At 52.3% G+C, this 22,185-nt stretch overlaps 2 protein-coding genes across 6 annotated transcripts in view; one reads left to right on the top strand and one right to left on the bottom strand.

Annotated features, from left to right (window-relative positions):
* Positions 1-13,802, bottom strand: part of PTPRA (protein tyrosine phosphatase receptor type A) — a 118,948-nt gene extending 105,146 nt beyond the window's left edge. For 2 of the 3 annotated variants that reach the window (XM_071753162.1, XM_071753161.1), the window contains exon 1: positions 13,489-13,628. The gene's annotated coding sequence lies outside the window, so the exon portion shown is untranslated. Of the gene's footprint in view, positions 1-13,488 lie in introns of all 3 variants that reach the window. The other variant, XM_071753160.1, reaches the window with a different exon arrangement.
* On the top strand, positions 12,638-20,534 carry MAVS (mitochondrial antiviral signaling protein). 3 transcript variants are annotated; one of them, XM_071753165.1, is made up of 7 exons: positions 12,638-12,659; positions 14,933-15,050; positions 16,013-16,187; positions 16,881-17,110; positions 17,604-18,186; positions 19,102-19,253; positions 19,753-20,534. In XM_071753165.1, the coding sequence occupies exons 2-7, from the start codon at positions 14,934-14,936 to the stop codon at positions 20,389-20,391; spliced, it is 1,896 nt and encodes a 631-aa protein (XP_071609266.1). In that variant the 5' UTR covers positions 12,638-12,659; position 14,933; the 3' UTR covers positions 20,392-20,534. The 3 variants fall into 3 exon arrangements, with proteins under 3 accessions (XP_071609266.1, XP_071609267.1, XP_071609265.1); XM_071753166.1 differs by lacking the exon at positions 12,638-12,659 and adding an exon at positions 14,169-14,266; XM_071753164.1 differs by lacking the exon at positions 12,638-12,659 and adding an exon at positions 14,259-14,625.
* The last annotated feature ends 1,651 nt before the right edge of the window (positions 20,535-22,185 follow it).

Here is a 22,185-nt window from a genome sequence, read left to right on the forward strand (position 1 = left end):
CTCCTGAGAAAAAACAACCTCGCAGAGTATTTTTTCCTCTTCTGCCATCACAGAAGCATCCCTACCCCTGTCCCCGAGCTTCAGTGGTGACTTCTCAGAGCTCTGGGGACATCCCACCTCTACAGTCCACCAAATTCAAGAGAATTAAAGAGCAGAGAGCTTTGGATTGTAAATCCCAGTTGCTACACTGGGATCGTCACACGTTGCAACTGGAATGTCAGAGGAACAACAAAGCAGTGATGGTGAAATCCCATGGCACAGACCAGTTCTCCAGAGCTCTCTCCCAAAGCTAAAGGCAGACAGAGCATGTGGGTGGCTGGAACTCCATCCCAAGAAGGTCAAACCAATGCAGGAAGCCTTGGCTGCTCGACAGGAATAGTCAAGATCTGGGCAACCTCGTTAAAAGGTTTTCCTCCAAAAAGAGACAAGAAGTTGCTGGTAGTATCCTGGAAGCCTTTTTTCTGGAGAGGAACTGGTTACTGAGGAATGGAGCTAACCCAGGTAGATGCATAAAATACAAGGTAGGAGAAAAATGTAACTAGAACTTGCTGACTAAGCTGAGGTGGTACAGAGGGTGGGGAGCAGGGGGATGGGGGCAGCAGGCAGTGCTTTGGAAGAGGCACAGAAACAAGTTTCCACAGGAGCATGTTCCTTTAAAGTCAGCTGTATTAGATCATCTTGTCCCCTCAAGTATGTTGTTTCCTAATGTTTTGCCCAGACTGATTTCAAATGTCAAAAGCCACGGTTTGGGGGTTTTTTTGGGGTTTGGTTTGTTTGGTTTTTTTACTACCTTGAGTCCCCCCAGAGCCAGTCAAGGAGGAGAATTTTAGCCTCCGATCTGTCTTTCACATTACAAATGCAATTACTGCTGCAGCCTGATTACAGCATCTCCTGTCCCAGTGATTCTGCAAGAGGCTGAGAGAACAGCTTGCCTTTCAAAAGCAGTTAAAAAAATTCATCCCAGTCCTCCAGTGTTCAGCAGTCACGTGCCAAGGAAATTTATGGAAGGCGTGTGCAGTCTTGAGAGAAGAACATCCCTGAGAGAAAGCCATTCATACTGTCTTGGTAACAGGACATGATTCAAAGCCCCTGGAAAGGACTTGCCCTGAAATAGAGACTACTTTCAAAACAGTTTTCTTCTTGCTTTTCAGTCCTCTCCTCCAGTTAATGGAGAATCTTCACTACAAGGAGATTCTTACATGGGGTGGACAGTTTGGGTATGGACAGTCTTGTGCTACCTGGATGCACGAGATGTAGGATTGAGGCAAGTAAGGAATCAAACAACTGATGTTAAGGTCAGTTTGACTCATCTTCCCAGAAATGAAGGCAGTGAACATCTTGGATAAGTGTGAGTGCAAATCAGCACTACAAGCTGGAAACATCTGGGTGTAGATAGTTAAACAAGATAACATCCTCAGGTCACATCTGCTTTCCACATTTTCATTTCAGTTTACAAAGAGGCAAGAGTCAGGCACAGCAGGAGCTGGGAGAAGGTGATCCCACAGGACACCTCTCCTTTCTTTTCCACCTCCTCATCCCAGACTTTCTCACAGCCACCCATGCCAGGCTCTGTGTCAGCTGTGGTGGGACATCTCACCTTGCTACCTGCCCAAACATCAGCTGGGCCAGGGTGCCCTGCCAGGGAGGGTGATTTTATGCCAAGCTAAGCAAGCTGAGCTGCCTTTCCCAAATCCTCAGATGTGGTCCAACACGTGCAGGGAGGAGAGAACAGAAAAATAAACTCACCAAAACAACACCACCTACATCTTCCATCAGCTCATCTTCCATCATCACATAACAACCAACCAGCTCCTCACACCTCAATTTCCTTGTGATGCTGGGGCAATGGGCCTCCTGCTCAACCAATTTCCAACTCCTGAGCCAACCCTGCTGTGCCTGAGACCCCCAGTTATTAAGCAGTAAGTACAAATATTAACAGTGAAACAGGAAGGTTAAAGGGAGGTTATAGGATGAGAATAAACCACTGAGTTCAGTGAGTAGCACGTGCCTGGCTATCAAAGCTGACAAGGTTTAGCAGCTTATTATTAATTATGAATCCTCTGCAGCATGTTTTCTGCTAGGACAAACCCAAAGTGTTGGTTTTTATTTTTTTTTTTTTCAGCTGCCCATTACCTGAAGTGAGCTGAACCACTTCAGAGGGAGTGGACTTGGGCAGGGGGTAAGTGGGGTGGGAAACAATCAGCACTGTCAGACACAGCTTGCTCCAAGCAAGAGATTTCAGGCTTAGAGGATTTCAAGAGCTGGCATTTCTCACCAAGCATGGAAGCACCAACTCCTCCTTGCATTTCACCACTCTTCCCTTGTCCCTGGGGACAGCAGACACGAGAGAAAAAGCCCAAGTCCCACCCCAGGCAGAAAATCTGTCAGCATGGCAGGCGTCGATAAATGGGAGCAGGATGACAAGTGAAGGAGAGTTCATGGAAGAGAGCTCAGAGAAGACAGGAATATTGAAGAGTTTCAGCACTGAAGCCAGGAAAGACTCCATAAATCAGAATCTTTGCACTTGAAGCTGCTAAGAAACAGCCCTGCCCAGAGGAAAGAAAAACTACGAGTGGAAGAATTAAGCAGGCAAGTGGCTGCCATAAGTGTGATTTTGTCAGCTGAGGTGATTGATGGAAGAGCTTTGCAAATGCAAAGGAGGACAAGGGGGGAAAGGGCAGCACTGCCAGGCTTTCTGCTTGCTAACACCTTACTCCAAACTCATCTTGGCTGTGGAGATGGAGGGGCAGACCCCAGAGCAGCTCAGAGTGGGCAGATGAAAACAGCTTCTTGGTGTCTCACTCCTGTACTGCAGGACAGACCCACAGGTTTGGTCTTTAAACCCAAAGGCTGCTGGCACCTGGTCCAGGGCTTGGTCACCTTTAATGATGCCACAACCACCAAACCAGCTTGATGGACAGTACCACCTTGCTGGGAACCAGCCCTCCACTCCTCAAAGTCTCCAAAAACATTCATCTCCAAAGATCCCATGCTGGCAACTCTAAATTCACAAAACTGAAATCATTCCAGACACTCCAGATGAAAGCAGCTGAGCAAGCAGTGAGCAACTGCAAAGTCCTTGGCTTCCTAAAAACAGTCATGATCTTGCAGTAACTTTAAAAAAAAAAATCCACAATATTGAATAGGTCAATTCCTGGACTTGGATGCTGAGGAGCTCAGGTTTCCCATCACTGCTGATGCTTCTTTGCTTGCTGAGAAACCCTGGCTGGAGTTTCCACCAAACCACCACCAGACCTGCTTGGCTCATCTCTGAAACACTTTTTTCCCTCCAGGACTTTCCACCTCTCCCATGTAGTTGTGCAAAAGCTTCTTCCTTCTCCAGCCACCACTCAAACAAGCACAGCTTGCAGAGTCAAAAGGCAGTTTCTCAACCTTACAAAACTGGAGGGGTTTTGGGGGCTGAGCTCCTTGGCTTGGCTCCAGGTGGGTTGGAGTGGGAATGGAAATGGATGGGTTTGGATACCCTCATTTCATGCTGCTTCATTCTTCAAGGCAAGCTGCAAACTCTGCAGGCATCACACCTACAGTGGCTCTGACACTTGTGACTGAACCCACTTCCAAAATGATGAGCAGAAATGGGCCAGGAAGGTGGGTGAATGGCTTCTTCTGAATTTGCAGCAAATGAGAGCCAGGAATCTCTTACCAGCTGCTGAGCCTGTGTCCCACAGGAGCCAAAGGACCTTCTTCCAAGAGATATCAAGCACCCTCAGCCCCCTTCAATCTACACAAGAACTGAGACCATGCAAACTGGTTCAACAAACTGGTTCAGCTAACACTGACTTCCAGCTTCACCAAACCCTCCAACCTCTGTGCCAGGCAGTGGCTTTGGAAAGGAGAAAGGATTTGCAGGGAATGATGCAAAGTGCTGCAGATCTTCCATGGGGAAACCACCACCCTCCCCAGCAGCACTTGCCTCTCTCCAGCCTGCTGACAGCTCCTCTCAGAGGAGCATCACAGCATTGGGCAACGGGGCAGCATCAGGTGCTGTGTCCCATGCTGCTCACTCAGCTGTCCAAAGGAGAAAATAAGGACAGGAGGCTCTCAGGGTTCCTCTTTTTTTGCCAAAAATAGGCCAAGGCCCAGCTGAGGGTATCAGCTTTTGAAAGCAACCCGTTGCGTTTCACAATCTCTCTCCCTGTTCCTACACGAAGAGGGCAACACATGGGAAGTTATGTAAACTCCAACACCATCCCCAGAATATCCTGGGGAAAAAAAAAAACAACAAAAAAAACCCCCAACCACCTCTGCAGAGGCAGTGAAAGCACTTTAACAGATTTTAAGGAAGGCAAAGAGCAGACCCACTGCCCTGCAGGGGATAAGACATGGGATAAGAGAAGCAATTTCAGCTCCTCAGATACAGAACCTCTCCTAAGAGGATCAGATCACCTTTGTGGGATGCACCTGCAACAGCTTTTTCACTCCTGTATCACTACAAGTTCCCTGCAGCCCTGGCCTGAGGGATGTGACCTCCTGCCAGGACCCTCTCAATAGCAACCCAGAGGGATGGAGACACTTTGGGGACCCTCCAAACCATCTCAACATACTGATGGACCCAGAGTGGAAAATGCTGGGTTTGTCAGCCCCTCTGGAGCCTCAGTTAAGGAGGGGATGGGAGATCTGCTCTTCCTCTACATGCCAAGAGGAGCCAAGCATGAGGAGATGCTCTTAGAGTCTGGGTTTGTGGAGAGCTGCCCACCCCTTGTCTCCTTCAGTCATGTTTTAAGATAGGAGAAAGGATGCTGCTGCATTTAAGTTACCTCCCAGGAGTGAAGAGATTTATCTTAATGTTTCCAAAGCTGCCTTTGCCTGTCAGCCAGCCCACACCTCAGTTTCCCTCTGTAAAAACTCCTCATTTGTTTGGATGTTGGGTTCTGGGAGGCCAGAGCCCTCTGCTCAGCTTGGCAAGAAGTACAGCCCCAAACCAATGGCTGGGTCACAGACTGCACCTCCAAGTACCTTCTGGAGCAAACCAACAAACCTCTTACACAACCCCTGCAGATCAAGCCAGGTAGAGAAAAGACAGCAGATGAATTGAGTGGTTTTTTTCCAAAAGGCAGTGCTGTGGAAGAGGTTCTCCCATAGCCCCACGGGAAACCTCTGCAGCTTGCTCTGGATGAGCTCACCAGCCCGTGCAGACTTCCAGAGCCCAGCTGAGGACTGAAATACAAATCCACCCTCTACACAGCAAGCTGCATTCACTACACTTCTCAAAAGGTTAAAACAATGCAAAAAAAAAAAAAATTAAATATAAAGCTATTGGAGACCACTGCCCAGCAGAAAGATTTTGAAGAAGTGGAACCAAAACGTAGGAAAACGTCACTGATCAAAACTGAGTCTTCTCATTTCTCATCCATCTGTTCCTACAAAACCTTAGAAAAAGAATTTAACCTCTCTAACCCCACAGTTTTCCAGCAAGCTGAGTAGCTAAACAAGCTGCTGCCATGGATGGAGTCAACCAAAGATCCCACCTGGCATCCCCATCCTGCTACTGGAATGAGAATGCAAATTCTACACAGCGCCTGGGATTAAAAACATCTCTCTGGCTGTGGGCAAAGAGATTTAAAGCCTCCTCAAGAGAAAATCATGAGGATTATCCATGCTTTTCAATTTATTATTAATTTCTAACTCGTCTCCTTTCATCTCTAATTCATCATTCAGGCCTAGCATGGGGGGAATTAATGTCTTTTAGGAGGCAGAGGTGAAGCTGCAGCAGTGGGCAGGCTACAGCACTGCCCTTCTGATCCAGCAAGGCAGAAAAACAGGGAAAGAGGAAACCCAAACTCTCAGTTAGAGACCAAATACATCCAAGCAGAGCTGAGAGTGGGCCTAAAGTTTTACTTCTGAGCTTTCACATCCCAGAGTGTCCAGTTTGCAAGAGTGTGAAATCCAGAAGCTCTGAGAGACACCACGTGTTAAACACCCCTGGAAAACACATGGGAACAGATTTATTTCCAGGCTGCTCAAACCTACCCATAAGAGCTTCACTTTTGGAACAAAGAGGAGATGATTATCTGCTGGCATGATAAAAAAACACAAAAACATGACTCCAATTGTAGAGCAGCAGGAAAGTTTTGCATGTTGTCCTGCCACAACGCTATCACCAGAAAAATTTATGGGACCACAAAACCTTGAGGTTGAGAGCCAGGATATCCCTGTGCTAGATGAGTGGTGCCTGGAACAAGAGGCTGCCTATTCCCAGAGCCCTGCTGGAATCTTCATAAGCCACTAAAATGCTTTTTTTTTTTTTTTTTTTTAATTAAAAAAGAAAAGAAAATCCTGTCCTTCATATTTCTCTTCTTACTCACCAAGATTTATTTGTGGGTTTCTGCTGTTTAGAAACCTTTAGGAGTGTCAGGACTGTAATAACTTCTGCAACCCAGGTTTAGCAGAGCCTCTTGGGCCACCAGCAGGTAGCCCTGAGCTGCCTTCCTGGCTTTTTCTCCATGAACTTATCCCACTGCCCAGCCAGGCTGCTTCTTCCTCCATCTCCAGTTCTCCTCCTGTCCCTGCTCAGGGTCTGCACAGCACCAGCAGAGCCTTTTGGGGATGGAGTAAGCATGGCTACAGCACACAGCTTCCTGCATGAAGTGCACTGACCTCCAGGTCTATGCAGGTTCTTCCTTTCCCCTTTCCCTCCCCCTTTCCCTTCCCCTTCCCTCTTCCCCTTCCCCTTCACCTTTCCTTTTCCCCTTTCCCTTCCTTTCCTTTTCCCCTTTCCTTTCCCATTCTCTTTCCCTTCCCCTTTCTTTTCCTTTCCTTTTTCCTTTCTTTTCTCCTTTCCTTTCTCCTTTCCTTTCTCCTTTCCTTTCTCCTTTCCTTTCCCCTTCTTTCCTTTTTCCTTTCCTTTCCTTTCCTTTCCTTTCCTTTCCTTTCCTTTCCTTTCCTTTCCTTTCCTTTCCTTTCCTTTCCTTTCCTTTTTCCTTTCCTTTTTTCTTTCCTTTTTCCTTTCCTTTCCTTTTTTCTTTCCTTTTTCCTTTCCTTTCCTTTTTTCTTTCCTTTTTCCTTTCCTTTCCTTTTTCCTTTCCTCTTTCCTTTCCCCTTTCCTTTCCTTTCCTTTCCTTTCCTTTCCTTTCCTTTCCTTCCCTTTCCTTCCCTCCCCTCCCCTTCCCTTTCCTCTTTTCCTTCCCCTTCCCTTCCCTTTCCCCTTTCTTTCCCTTCCCTTTCCCCTTTCCCCTTTCCCCTTTCCCCTTCCCCTTCTCTTTCTTTTTCTTTTTTTTCTTTTTTCTTTTTTAATCTTTAAATGAAGGTGATCACACAGAACCTCCCCCAGATTTCCCAAGAGCTCTCTTGGGATCACCCCATCACTTCTCACTTCAGTGCTCACCTCAAAGCTCCCAGGACAGGATTGCTGATCCAAAGGGTGAAGTAAGAGATGGGAACCAAGAGATTGGTTCGAGGCTCTTTGAGGTCAGGAACAGATGTCCTGGCTGCAGACTGCTCCCTGACATGCACCAAGACATAATTTACAACCAGAAATCAGTAATACCAGCCCTTAGCAAGTTGTGAACCAAGAGTTTGAAATCCCCAGAGTATGAATGGAGAGAGCAGCCTGGAAAACACAGGGTGACAAGGAAGGCACAGAGCCCACACAGTCCCAGGGAGCAAAGAAAAATCTGCTTCTTGCTTTGCAAGTACCACAGAGTTCACCACTGTGGCTGAACCCTTTTGTTGCAGCTATTATCAGCATTCCCAAAGGCAGCAAAGCTCCAGGGAAACCCCAAAAGCTGCTTACAACATCCCACTCACACCTTCTCTGATCTTCCTACCAACTGGTCAGCCAAAGCTGAAGATGAGCACACCAGAGCACACACTAAAAATAACAGAAGAGGAGACTCTGGATGCAAAAAGGAGTGAGGATGGTTGGGTGTCAGTTTTAGGGAAATCCTCCACAAATTGCCTTCTGCTCAGGAGAGCCCCAACTCCTTGGAGCTGAGCAGAGACCCAGGGAGACATCCCTACCTTCAGCAGTTAAACCAGAAATGTCAGCAGCTCTCTGCAGCCCTGGAGCAAGGTCACTGCTAACGGGGTGGAGACCAAAGTGAGCTAAAACCCTTGGGTTTTAGATCATCAGAACAATCCTAACTCGGAGAGGTTATTTCGAAACATCAGGCAGGAGAAGAGGAAGGGAGTCATCCCAGGAAGGGGCTGGTTCAGCCACAGAGCAACCCAGTGCTGATTGATTCACTGCTCATACCTGAATTAAGGTTTCCTGTCACCTATGACTTAACTCAGACACACAAAACCTACAAGCTGGAACATGCAGCACTCTGTTTTTAACACTCTTATGGTGCTGCAAGAACCACAGCCCTGCTGCCAGCAGCCTCTAACAGCTTTCTCCCTATCTTGGAGCATCAAACACCAGTTTGGGCCCCCCCACATTATGAATAAAGGTCCTAAAACTCCACAGGTAACCCTGCAGGCATCCAGCAGCCAAGGTTTTTAGAGGTACCTGACCTCTCCCCCCAGAAATGATGAACCCAGCAGAGCTGCAAGATGGGCAGGGGTGATGCTGCCTGCAGCTCCTTCACCTTGGAATTCCTCTTGTGCTTCCCAGGTGAACACCAAAAAAGCTGCATGCACCTCCCCTTCTTCCAACAGGCAGGGGGTGGGGGTTGGGAAGGCTTTTGGCTGGCTTCCCTCTGCCATGCAAAGGAAAGGAAAACAGGGATGTCTTCCCGGAAGGACCAGAAAATAGCCTCAGCTCAAGTTAGACTCTGAGGCAGGATGTGGAAGTCCTTGTTCCAGCAATAAAAAGGTCTCAAGCACTTGGCTGGGATGCCAGGAACACACAGAGAGGCCAGACCAGCTCAAGAAAGAGCTTTCCACATCGGTGTGGTGGGAATATTTTTGTTTATTTGTTCCTTGGTGTTAGCCAAGAAGGAAGGAGGTGGTGGTGGTCTGTTCCCCCTCACCACAGAAATCCTTGGCTGCCTGCAGGAGGAGAAGGTTTAAAATTGGTGACACTTCCATCTCCTGCTCCCTCCTAATGACCCAGGGTGTTTGGTCTCACATCCAGGTTTTAATTTGGCTTTAGAGGAGGGATGGCCCTGCATGACCTGACTCATGGAGGTGATGCTCTTGTCTACTCTGAAGTCAGAGAACTCTTCTTTCCTATCCCAGCTCCAAATTAGTACTAATTATTCCATGCAAAATGGAGATTCTTCAACAGGAAGGAATTAGGATGACAAATTATTTGGGAATCAAGAGGACTCCCTGCCTAAGCAAGTGATCTGTTTGCACAGGGAATACAAGGGGTGTTCTCCCACAGCTGCTTTGGGGGAAAAGCAGAACCCACCCCAATTTTGAAACAAAACTCCACGCCTGCTTCACAGTAGCCACCAGGATTTCTTAAATAACCAACGTGCCAAAACCCAACCCATGCTCAGCTGTTGCAACTTCCACCATCAAATCTGCAGCACCACGTGTGCAAGCCCAGCAAAAGTGGGTTTGGTGGCCACAGGTGATGCTTTTGTGGTGACTTCAGACACAGAGGGAAGGGGGACACAGGCATGAACCCTCCCATAGCCTAAAGCAGGGATTCCCATTGGGAAGACACAACTCTCCAGTTGGGATGAGCCCTGGTAGTCCCACCAAAGCAACAAAGAGACCTCTACCTCTGCTTCCCAACCTCATCCCAGCTCAGCACCAACTGGAAGGACTGGGGTGGCTCCAACTGGGTGGTGAGCTTGAGGACCAGGGCTGGGTTTGGACATCAGGGTTTGGAAGAGGTGCCCATCCCACAAGTGGCCACTGCTGTCAGTGTGTGGTGCCTGGAGGACGTGTGGTTGTGGAAATGAATTATTTGTATGCCCTGATGTGTCTCCCACCACCACCTTCCTCTCCCTATAAACACAGCAGCACCCAACCCCAAGGGGTGTTGTGCCCCAAAACACCTCATGCTGCCAGAAAACCCCACGTGGGGCAGACATGGGAAGCAGCACTGCTGTCACAAGGGTTTCCAGGACACTGCTGAGGACACAGATGAAATTCATGGTCTCCTGATGATTGCTGGCCAGAGAAAAGTCAGAATGAGCCAGCTCTGGGCTTGTGGCTGGGCAAATGTACAGTGAGGGTGTCTGCTGAGCCCAAGACACATTTCCCACGAGCTCTGGCCACACACCTGAGTTTCAAGCACTGCCAGGTACTATGGCTGACACACAGCCATGTGAGCTGTACCAGAGAAAAAGGGTTTCCAGGTTGTTTTTTATTTTTTTTATGAGCTTAATGAGAAGAAAGCACCCGTGATGAAAGCCACACTACCCACGTAGAGACGTTAGAGACAGCAGGCAGAACAGGCTCAGCCCAGCCTCTGGCAACACTGAGGATCAGATGCTCCAATGGAAGATGCAAGAAATCATTCTGGACAGTTCAGGAATCATTTGCTGATGGGTAAATCTCTTCCTGAGCCTTTCAGACAGTGATTAAGCACAGTAGTTCATACCCCATATATTAAATATTAATCCTACCTCACGTGACTGCCGGCGTTCCGGTTATCCGATGGGATAACCACACACCCCCAACATTCCCTTTCCACCCCAAACCCCAGGAATATTCTGTGATCCAGCTAGAGGAGAGCTGGTGATGTTCTCCTCAGCCTCCAAGCCTGGAAATAAAGCATCAAGAAGCGTTTGGATGCTGCTCTCAGGCACACGGAGTGGTTCTTGGGGTGCCCTACACAGGGGCAGGAGTTGGACTCCATCATCCTGATGGGTCCCTTCCTACTCAGCAAATTCCATGATTTTAAACCAGCTGAGTCTGACCAAAAGGAGGAGGGAAAGAGTTAAGAGCAGGGAGATGAATCAGCCCCCTGCTCTAAACGTGGACATTTCCTACCTCTTCTCTTGAGTGTTTCTTCCTGTCCTCAGGAGATGCTCACGGACCTGGGGACATTCAGATGATTTCCACCTCGACAGGAAAGCCCAGGGGATTTATTTTTAATTTCAAGAAGAAAATGTGATTTGTGAAGGAGACCAGAAAGCAGCAGTGAAGCCTGACCCCCTTCTCGTGTAACACCCAAGAATAAAATCCCAGACAGCACCTCAGGCATCTGCTGTGCTGCTCCTGACCCCACCTAAGGGCTCTCTGCTCTACCTGGAATAACCCACCAGCAGCTCCAGGCATCACGCAGACCATGGGGGTGGCTCAGCACCCCCAAAAATGGTCACAGCAGAGGTGAAGCAACCTGCACCCTTCCCACTGGACCTGGGAGCCACCATCCTGCTGCCAACAGTGAGAGCTGGAAGAGAAACAGCTGCAGGTCGGTGGCTGGAGGAGGCAGGGAGAGAGGGAATCCAAAGTACTCTTCCACAAGGATGTTGATGTTGGACTGGGACCAATCTCAAGGATTGACACAAAGCGTCGGGGTATTTGGGAGTGACATTTCAGAGGAGCAGAGCTATGTGGCCCATTAGCTTGAAAACAATGCAGCTGCACCCATGCCAGGGACAGCAGTGCCCCTGGAAATGGGAAACATCTCTTTTCAGCACTTCCCAGTATCCCCCCAACTGCTTTAACAAACTGTTTTTATAAAAAATCAGGCAAAAGCCCTGGAGCTTCCCACAGACAACAACTCCCCCCCCACACACACCCTCCAGAAAAAGCTCTCCAAGAGGGCTGGAGAGGAACACGTGGAGGGGGAACGTGGCAGAGCCCATTTTCTGCTCACCACAGACACCAAGTCACCTCCTGCTCCCAGCCAAGCTTTGCTCTATGTTGCCCCCCCAAAAAAAACCCATCCTGCCTCTTCACCTTGACCACAAAGTCATGGCAGAGCTGTGACCATCTCCAGGATCCTGCTGCCTGTCCCAGAGGCCAGGACAAAGCTGGTGTCCCAAGCCCACTTTGGGAATAAGGGAATGAGCTTGCATCTGATTTCTGATGGAGGAGACACATAAATCCTCTTTGCAAACCCAGCAGCTCCCTGTGCATCATCATCATCATCATCTGTAGCCACCCCCTGCACCTCCTTCCCTGCCACCAGCTGCAGCAGCAACAGGAGTTAAAATAAAGAGACAAAAAAAAACCTCCTGTTGGGGCTGCATTTGTATTTGTCTGCACCCCTTCGTTTCTTGTCCTTGTACAGGAGAGGAAAAAAACCCCTCATGTTTCTAAAGCATCCTCACAGCAAGGTTTCCCTCATCATTGGGCAGGCAGAGAAGGGATGACTGATTTATTTTATTTTTTTTTTAGTGTAATGTACCGAGGAGATCAAGCAAAGTAAATTCCTGAGGCTCCCAGCAAGGACCCCACCGTTCCTTGCGAAACTTCCCAGCTGGAACCTGGCAGCAGAAAAGCCCAAAATCCCATCGTTTGCCCCTCCTCCAGCAAACAGGGGCTGGGATTCCTTTCACGACGAGTTATTTGGATTTTAATGTCAGTCCATATTTAGCAGGAGGAGAGAAAAAAAAAAAAAAAAAGCCTCCCTTCCTTCCTGTCACATTTTCCACCCTTGATGACATCCAAGATCAGAAATAAGCAAGCACTGGCCGAGGAGGACACATCTACCAGAGCATGGGAGAGCCCAGAGCCTGGCAGCCCATCCATCCCTTCCCATTTGGGATGAGCAAGGCCACCACTGAGGAGGGGACATGATCCCTGAACTTCTTAGCAAGGAGGGGACATGGTCCTTAGACCTCGAGGTGAGGAGGGGACATGATCCTTGGGTCTTATCACAAGTAGGAGATGTGGCTCCTGGATTTTAGGACAAGTGTGGCCCTTGAAGCTTGCAGAGAGGAGGGGACACAGCTAGGAGGGGACACAGCCCTTGCAGTGAGGAGGGGACACTGTCCCCAGACCTCCAGGTGAGGACAGGAGGACGTGTCCCTTGGATCTCGTGGTGAGGAGGGGTGTCCCTTCCAAAATTCCAGCTTGGAGCATCTCCCTGAGGGATGGCACAGGGCAGGAGCCAGGCCATGAGCCCAGGGGGCTGCTGTACCCCTGAGAAGAAGCCACAAGTCCCCAGCAGAGGCCAAAAGCCACCGAGGAGCCCTTGGGGCCAACCCTGGGGGGGGTCGGTCCGGTGTGCTCCCCACTCATGAAGGGGGGGCCCAGCCCCAGCCCCAGCCCCAGCCCCCCAAGTGTCCCCAGAGATCCTGCGGCAAGGAGACGGCTGGAGATGGATCGTGGGGTTCAATGGGTGCTTGGGAGCGGATCCCCGGGGTGGAGGGTGGGGGGGATGAACCCCCAGGAAGGCGGGGTGGGAGGTGGGGAACCCCCGCGAGTGGAATTCCGTTCGCCTCCTACCAACGCGCGATTCGCTTTGAACTGCTAATTAAAAATTCAAACCCGCGGGAAGGAGGAAGGGAAGCAGGGGGACCCCACGCAAGAGGCCGCGGACACGCGTGGTGCAGCCCCGGGGAGGCCCCGCCCGGCCTCTCCCCCCCCTTTTCCTCCCCCGTTCCAGGAGCCCCCGCGTCGCCATAACAACCCCGGGCCCGTCCCCCGCCCCTCCGCCCGGAGATCTCTCACCTGCGGGTCTCTCACCGGCTCCTCCTCCTCCTCCTTTCCCGCTGCCTCTCGCCTCCGCCCAAAGGCTCCGGTGCGAGGCCGCGGCGGGCGGCCCCGACCATGGACGAAGCGCCCGGAGGAGGGCGCGGGGGTCTGGGGAGAGGGGAGAAGGGGAAGGAGGGGGGGGGGGGGGAGGGAAATAAAAAAGGAGGGGAGGGGAAGGGGTAAGGGGAAAGGGGGAAAGGCACCGCCGCCCCTCAGCACCCCGCCGCGGGGCTGCCGGCCCTCAGCGGCGCCCCGGCAGCCGCCCGCCCGTTCCTGCCGCCGCCGCTGCCGCCGCCATGGTGCGGCTCCATGCAGGGCCCGCGCCGCTGACAGGGCCGGGGCGGGGGGAGGGGGCGTGGCTACCGGGGCGGAGCCAATGGGGCGGGGCGAAAGGGGCGGGGCGAAGGGGACGTGACCAATGGGGCGGGGTGAAGGGCGGGATTCCTTCCTCCGGCCGCCCCGGGGAGCGTTCCCGTTCCCCTGCTGCCACCTGCCGGTGCGGGAAGCGGCAGCGGTTCGGGACGCAGAACCGAACCCGCCCCTCCGGGAGGCCTCCCCTCCCTCCCTCCCTCCCTCCGCCCACCCTTTCCCAGTCCCGCCGGTACCGCCCCGCCACCGCCCTGGGGAGGGGCGGGCGGGCGCTGCTCCCCTCGGTGTCAATCACCGTGACGGGCGTACGCGGCGACCAATCAGCGGCGGGAGGGGGCGGGCTCAGCGCCTTCCCCACAGCGCTCGGCGGCGGCTGCGGGCTCAGGTATGGGGGCTGTGGGGGGTGAGGTGGGGATGAAGCGGGGTCTGCAGCCCCCTCCCCGGGCTCACCGAGCTCCGGCCGGGTCTTTATTGCCGGGCACAAAGTCCCCAGGGCACTGTCGCCCTCCCCCGGGAGCGGGAAGGCCGCGCTGTGGGCCGGGGAGAGGGGGGGTATCGGGCCGAGGGAGCAGGCAGGGTCCTGCCGCAGCCTCCCCTTCCCCGGCCGCTGTTTCGCTGGGGGAAGGGGGTTTGGTGGCTTCTCCTCTTCCGTCTGTTTTATCGGGGGGAGAAGCTGTGGTCCAGGGCCTACAGCGGGATCCCGGCCTCGTCCCCCGTCGCCTGGAGTCACCCCCGTGTCGCGAGGTCTGGGCCGGCATCCCTCCATCCATCCCTCCATCCCGAAAAGGAGTGAGAATAAATGCGGGGCGGGCGATTCCAGGGGGGAATTCGGGTTGGTGAAAGCAGAATCAGAAGCGGGGTTTTTGGTTTGGTTTTGGGTTTTTTTGTTTTTTGTTTTTTTTTTGGGTTTGTTTGGTTTCTGTTTGCAGTGATTTTTCCCCTGCCATGTCCATGGCCGCCACGGCGGGGCCGAGCTCTGACGGGAAAACCCCGAACTCCTCAGGAAAGGCGGAGCAGCCCTCGTTATCTCTCCCTCTCTTTTCCTTGCCAGGATGGGTTTCGCCGAGGACAAAGTCTACCACCACATTTTGGAAAACCTCAGCAATTTCAAGAACATCCGTGTGGCCTCTCTGGCGGATTCCCTCCGCTGCCTGACCGATGCCGACAGGGTAATTCCCCCCTTTTCCCTGGGGGAATCCTAGAATCCTAAAATGGGCTGGGTTGGAAGGGACCTGAGAGCTCATCAAGTCCAACCCTTGCTCCACTCCCACTGCAGTTCCCAGCCCATGGCACTGAGTGCCACATCCAGGCTCTTTTGAAATATCTCCAGGGATGGAGAATCCACCCCTTCCCTGGGCAGCCCATTCCAATGGCTGAGCACCCTCTCCAGAAAGAAATTCTTTCTCATGTCCAACCTAAACCTCCCCTGGCACAACTTGAGACCTCTTGTGCCCTCTTGTCTTGCTGAGAGTTGCCTGGGAAAAGAGCCCAACCCCCCCCTGGCTCCAACCTCCTTTCAGGGAGTTGGAGAGAGTGATGAGGTCTCCCCTGAGCCTCCTCTTCTCCAGCCTCAACACCCCCAGCTCCCTCAGCCAAGGAAACTCCTCAAGGAACTTCCAGGGTTGGCTTCCCAAAGATCCCTGGGATTACAGTTCTGACCTAATTTTAATTTTTTTTTTTTTATTAATAAATATAAACCTCCCCAAAATTGTCTCTCATTCAAAGGCCATATGCACAACAGTCACATTTATATTCAAAGTTCTCTCCTCATTCATGAATTCAAAAGCAAGGCTAAGCAGATGCACCATTAAGTCCAGTGTCCTCATTTCCGAGGATAATTATCCCCAGCTTCCCAGACACAAGAGACTCCAAGAGAAGTGACTTGTCAAGCACTGAGATGACAGAAGCAGCAACAAAAGCCCACTCCCCTACCACTGCTCATGCCTTGCAAAATAATTGCCTTCCCACCCAGAACCAAAGGTTACAATTACAGTGAGAATGAGGCAAGCCGGAAAGATCCATTTAAACAAAAAAATAAAAAATAAAAAACAGCCCCAGCTCCCTCAGCGAGGGATAACTACTTTACCTCAAAGCCCCTCTCATCGCTGCCCCCTTGTGGTTTTTTTTCCAGGATGAACTTCACGCCCGGGAGGAAACACGGGGGAGCCAAGCAACCGTCTATAAGTTTTACCAACACCTGAGGTGCCGGCAGGGCTGGGTTTTGGATCTCATCAGTGCCCTGCGCCAGAACAACGCGGGACATCTGGCTGATGAGCTGCAGCACGTCTATGATGCCTGGAAACCTCGTAGGTAGCCCCCTGGTCCCTGGGGGATGCTGCCTCAGGGGCTCTGGTGGAGATAGGGACCTGGAGATAGGGACCTGGAGCATGAGGTTTCCTGGTGTCTGCTGAGCCTCTCTCCCCCCCGGCTTCCCAGAGGTCTGGGGGTGTTTGTTAATGTCACACCCCAGGGGTGTTCTTCACTCTGAGGGTGGCAGGGTCATTATTTGGAGGTGTTTGGGTTGGCAGGAGGCTGGAGGGGAGATGGAATGGTGAGTGAGGGGTTGGTGCAGGTTTGGATGATGTCAGGACAGAGCAGGGTGCAGGAGGGGCTCATCCCTCTCATCTTCTCACACATCATCCTCATCCTCTCACACACCATCCTCATCCTCCCACACATCATCCTCATCCTCATCCTCTCACACATCATCCTCATCCTCATCCTCTCACACATCATCCTCATCCTCTCACACATCATCTTCATCCTCTCACACACCATCCTCATCCTCTCACACACCATCCTCATCCTCTCACACACCATCCTCATCCTCTCACACACCATCCTCATCCTCCCACACATCATCCTCATCCTCTCACACACCATCCTCATCCTCCCACACATCATCCTCATCCTCTCACACACCATCCTCATCCTCTCACACACCATCCTCTGCTTTTTCCCTTGATGACTCCACTCACAAACTGTTTTGGCTCCTCCAGGTCCCCCAGCTCCCACTGCTGCCTCCTTCCCTCCTGCAACCAGCAGTGCCCATCCTGCCACCTCCTCCAGCAGTGCCCAGAAACCATCCCCAGGCTCAAATCCTGTGCCAGGTGCCCCGTTGGCTGAGCCACACCAAGACCTGCCCAGAAGTGGCCATTCCCATCTTCTGCCCAGTGCTGCCACCACCACAAGCACAGACCTGGATGCCAGGGTCCCAGTGCAGGAACTGGTGAGTGACACAAAAGTCCCTTTTGGACAGGAGCTTTAGTAAACAACCAGGGTTGTTTTGGGGACACCCCAAGCAAGGTCTCACTGCTGTCTCTGGTAACTCAGAGCCCAGGTGTTGCCACTGTCACTGCTCCTCTCTCCTGCCTCCCCTCAGTGGACAGGGATGCAGGGGCTGCTCTCTCAGTCCAAGCCTCTCCTCCACAGCCCCCCAAGCTGTGTGGTGGGTGCCAAGGAGAATCCCCCTTCACCACCCCACTTTCCTGGGCCTCTGGGTTCTCAGGTGTGCCCAGTGGTCACGGAATGCCAGGTTGGAAGGGACCTCAAGGATCATTTAGTCCAACCCTTCTCATATTCTTGTTTAGCTGAGATCTCTCAGCATCCTTTCAAGCTGAGACATGAAATTTCCAGAGGGAGGGAATCCACCCCTTCCCCTGGGAGACCATTCCAATGTCTGTCCCAGGCACAGTGATTTAACACCTCTCATTTCCTTCCAGCTCCCCAAAAACCACCTGGAGCAAGAGACTCCACAGCCACCTCTGCCCAAGAGCGACGGGCAGGGCAGAGAGGAGCATCTCCCAGACACCATCAAGACCCCTCAGGTGGCAGTGGGGACCCCTGGAGCAGGCAATGTGGCAGTGCCACCAGCTGCCCCCCTGGAGCAGGGCTGGGACTGGCTGAGCTGCCAGCAGCACCCAGTGTGTGTGGACAATGGGTGCTTTGGGAACGCCAACCACCTGCACCGCGGGGCTCCGGGCTTGGGTCTGGGCAGGTCCCTTCCACCCAAGGATGTGGGTGCTGCTCACAGCCCTGAGCAGCCCAGGAATGAGCCCCAAGAAGACTCCTACATCTCCACTGAGTCACCCCCGAGGCTGGAGGAGGAGGAGGAGGAAGAGGTTCCTCGTGGTGGGAGGCTGCAGCCCCCAGGCTCAGCAGTGAAAAAACCATCTGTGATCAGCTCTGGGCACAGTGAGCCCCCAGGGAGCTTCGTGGATGTGCAGAGCCCCCTGCTCATCCAGCAGCAGTTTGAGGAGGAGCAGAAGCTGAGGGAGATGCAGAGGGAGCACGGAGCAGATGGAGGTGGGTGTCCTGCCTGGCAGTGCTGTGTGGTCACTGTGCTGACAGGGAGCAGGGCTGAAGGTGCTGCCTGGTGCCCTGTGGGACAATTGAGGGGTTGGAGAGTGTCCTGAGAAGGGAATGGAGCTGGGGAAGGGGCTGGAGCACAAATCTGCCCAGGAGCAGCTGAGGGAGCTGGGGGGGTTGATCCTGGAGTGATGGGATGAGGGGAGAGCTTCTGGCTCTCTGCAACCCCCTGAGAGGAGGTTGGAGCCCGGGGGGGTTGGGCTCTGCTCCCAAGGAACAAGGGATGGGACAAGAGGAAATGTCCTCAGGTTGTGCCAGAAGGTTTAGATTGGAGCTTGGGAACAATTTCTTCCTGGAAAGGGTTGTCAGACCCTGGCCCCATCCCTGGAGGGATTTCCAAGCCCTGGAGATGTGGTGCTGAGGGCCATGGGGCAGGGGTGGCCTTGGCAGTGCTGGGTTAATAGTTGGACTTGGTGATCTTAAAGGTCTTTTCCAACCAAAATGATTCTGTGATTCTTTTCCATGATTCTGTGCCTCCTGTGTTTGACAGGGAAGATGGAGGGTGGCAGAGAAGGTGGGGATGTGGTGTTAGGGCAGTGCCAGGAGGCCACGGGGACCCTCCCAAAGAGCAGTGGTAGCTGTGGCTGTTGTCATCTGACTTTGTAGCACCCATGAGGGCTCAGGGAGGTGCAGAGAACAGCTCTCTGCTCTTGTCTCCCATCTCTTCTCCCATCTCCTGGGCCCCAGTGACCTCATCCAGGAAGGCACTGCAGAAATGCAGCCTGCCAGTCTGTTTTCCCTTGGTTTTCCCTCCAGTTTTTGCAGGCTGTTCACTGAATTCTGGGGAAGAGCAAAACTCACCTTTTACACACTCTCCTGATGAATGCCATGTTTTGGTTTTCTCCCTCACAGACACTGGGATGGAAATGGTCACCCCAGTCCCTACCCCTGCACCCAGAGATGTTTCTGCACCCTCTGACACCTCTGTGAAGCCTCCTGTGCAAGAGAGAGAACTGCCCAAGGAGGCAGCCAGCACCACGACCTCCATGCTGACCCAGGAGAAAGTAGGTGACCTTTCCCACTGCCATTTCATTCAGGTCCTCAAAGAACTCCCCCTGCCTGGGAAATTTGCTGCTGAAGTGTGAGATTTTGATTGGGGGGGGAGTTTATTCAGAGCTTTTTACCTCACTGTGTTTACATCCTTTCCTGCATGCTGTGTGCTGGAGCTTGGGAAAAGGGAGCCAAGGTTTGTAGGGATTTTACTCTTTATTTTTCCTCCTTGACTTGCTGGTCAGTCTTCTGGCTTCTAGGTGCCTCTTTCCACCTCTCTCCTTGCTGTTTGCCTTCTCTTATCTCTCCCAAAGCCCCCCTGGAGCCCACACCCCCCTCCTTCCTGCCCTGCTCACTCCTCCTGGCCTTGGAAGTTACCTCCTGGTAACTTGGAAGTTACCAAGCTTGCTGTTAGATAGCACTGAAGTAGACTTGTTGCATGATGTAGGTGCCCCAAAACCAGACAAAATGGGTGCTCCCTATGGCACCCAGACCTCTCGTTGTCTCCCAAAGGTGCCCCAAGGCTCAGTGGACCCTGTCCCAAGTGCTGCAAGAAGTTCAGAAGGCACAACTGGGAGGAGAGCATCCTGGGTGAGCTCTTCTAGGAGCATCTGGTCACCTTGGAGCAACGCAGAGAGGGATGTGGAGCTTAGCAAGCCAGGTGTCCTCTCCATGTCCAGGGAGAGCCCAGAGGTGGCTGGCAGATCCCTGAGCCCTCCCAGTAGTTTCACCTTGAGCAGTGACCTACTCATGATCAGCACAGATAGCTCAAGCTTAGGAGATGGGCATCTCCAGGTCTCCTCAGCATTCCCAGCTCCAGTGGCTCCTGAAGACCCCAAGAGAGGAGAGGCAGCTGGAGCTCCACTTCCAAACTGGGACAGCACCTCCCTGCACACCCACGAGGTCCACGTGGACCATTACCCCAGCACCCAGCTCGAGGCAGGGGGCAACCTCCAAGATGGAGACAATTCCCTCAGAAATCCTCCAGTTCCTGACTCCAGGAGGGGCTGTGGCACTGCAAGCAGCTCCTCACAGGCCAGGAGCCCCCCAGGGGACAGCAATGGACCATCCCTGCCCTACATCCTGCCAGCTGTGGGCATTGCTGTGATCTCAGCTGTGGCATTCCTGGTGTACACTCGACTGCAGAAGTAGCAGTGGTGGGGAGGGGGGGTCAGCACCATCACTCAGCCTGGGGGAGTCATCTTCAGAGCAGGAATATGGCCAGTGCATCCAAAGGCTGAAGAGCAGTGGGGCAGAGGGATGGCAGGGAGATGATTAAACCTCTTTCTGGAAGATTTTGCTGGAAGAGGGCTGGGTTGTGTGACACTGTTGGGTTTGGGTTTATTCCTCCCCATTTCCCAACCCTCTGGTCTGTAGCTTTCTCCTTTTACACCCACAGAGAAGGTCTCACTCAGGGAGTGATCCCTTGAGTAAAGAAAAAAAAAACCCCAAAAAAAAAAACCCAATCCAGATCCCTTGCAGTGATTCCCCATCAAGTTGAGGTTTTGCAGACCTGTAAAAGTGGTGCTGGATTTGTTGGTTCTGCTCATCTCAGCTTGAAAAGATACCTGAAGGTCTGCACAGCACCCAGCCCCAGGTACTTCACATTGAATTTGCCTTAGGTGGTGTCTCCAGCTCTGCTGCTGGCACCTCAGCTGCTCCTCAGCTCCTTTTCCTCAGTGCTGGAAGCAGCACTGCTGCCTTCTGCTGATCCCTGAAGATGGACATCCCCATGATGAGAAGGTGCCAGACCACCCCAGGTGCAATCTGTCCCCTCTCCTGGGAGCTCTTCTCCTCTGGTGATTTGCTTTGGGGCATCTTTTCCTGCTCCTTAAGGTCTGGGGTGGCTTTAAGAAGTGCCAACCCCTTGGGGATGAAGCTGAGGGTGAGGAAAAGCTGCATCTACCCAGCTTCTTGGAAGAGGAAACGTTCCATGCTGTGCCAGCATTAAGGAGACTCAGTCCCAGGTTGGATTCCTGGGTGTCTCTGATTTTTCAGGCTGTATTTTTGGAGCCTGACCAGCAGGGTGGATGTAGTTCTCCTCTTTCCCAACACCTGGTGCTATGAGAGGGGAATGCAGGAAGCTGGGACACAAAGAGGGGGTTGGCTCTGCTCACTGCCACACCCAGGGGCTGAAGTTCTCTTGGGTTCCCTCGAAGATCCGGTTTCAAATTGCAGCCCATAATTTCCAGGCTATCCCCAGGGATCAGCTTGGAGTAGAAGGGGATAAGGCTGCAGTGTTTCCTCAGATAAAACTCTCCAACCCAAATCAAAATGCTTCCCCCTTGCCTGGGGAAGCTCTGGGGGGGCAGACAGGACCCTGCTCAGGCAGAGTTTTGGGAGCCCAGAGGTGCTGCTGCTGCCTCCTGTCACTGCTGCTGGAGGTTGTTCCTCATCTCATAAACACAAAAAAAAAAAATTAAAAAAAAAAAAAAGCCCAGAAGTAACAAAACTACTTTGCTGTAGTTATAGTGTTACTGTAGAGAGAGAATTTTTATTTTTAATACTCTAAAGATGGCAGTGCAGACTTTGGAGTGTTCCCCCCACCCTCCTGGGATGTGCTGGGGGAGCTGGGGCAGGGGCACACAGCTGCTCCCTCCTCCTCCTCACACTTTGCCCAAAAGTGCCAGAAGTGCCCTTAAAAGCTCAGGACACTGAGTAGGTGCAGGAGTGAGGTGTGGGTGTTGCTCTGGAAGGGCTTGTTCAATGTTCTTTGCTTACTTGGTGCCTCAAAAGTTTGTCTGTCAGAGGAATAATGGATGGGGCTCTTCCCCCTGTTTCCAGATAACATGGGGACACCCAAAACCTCAGTTCTGGACCCAGAATTCCCCATCAGCTGTTGAATTTTTTTTTTTTTTTTCATCATTTTGTCAGCAGAGACCTGTCACCTCCCTGGGAAAGTTGCAGTTTTCAGCACTAAATCACTTTTTTTTTTTTTTCTTTGCA

This window comes from Heliangelus exortis, chromosome 10 (genome assembly GCF_036169615.1).
Source record: "Heliangelus exortis chromosome 10, bHelExo1.hap1, whole genome shotgun sequence".
NCBI lineage: Eukaryota > Metazoa > Chordata > Aves > Apodiformes > Trochilidae > Heliangelus > Heliangelus exortis.

Excerpts from the sequence above, each read along its gene's own strand:
- MAVS (XM_071753165.1), top strand. The coding sequence starts at position 14,934 with ATGGGTTTCGCCGAGGACAAAGTCTACCACCACATTTTGGAAAACCTC. Across the intron at positions 16,188-16,880 it reads CTATGATGCCTGGAAACCTC|GTCCCCCAGCTCCCACTGCT; the intron begins GTAGGTAGCCCC and ends TGGCTCCTCCAG. Across the intron at positions 17,111-17,603 it reads GGGTCCCAGTGCAGGAACTG|CTCCCCAAAAACCACCTGGA; the intron begins GTGAGTGACACA and ends ATTTCCTTCCAG.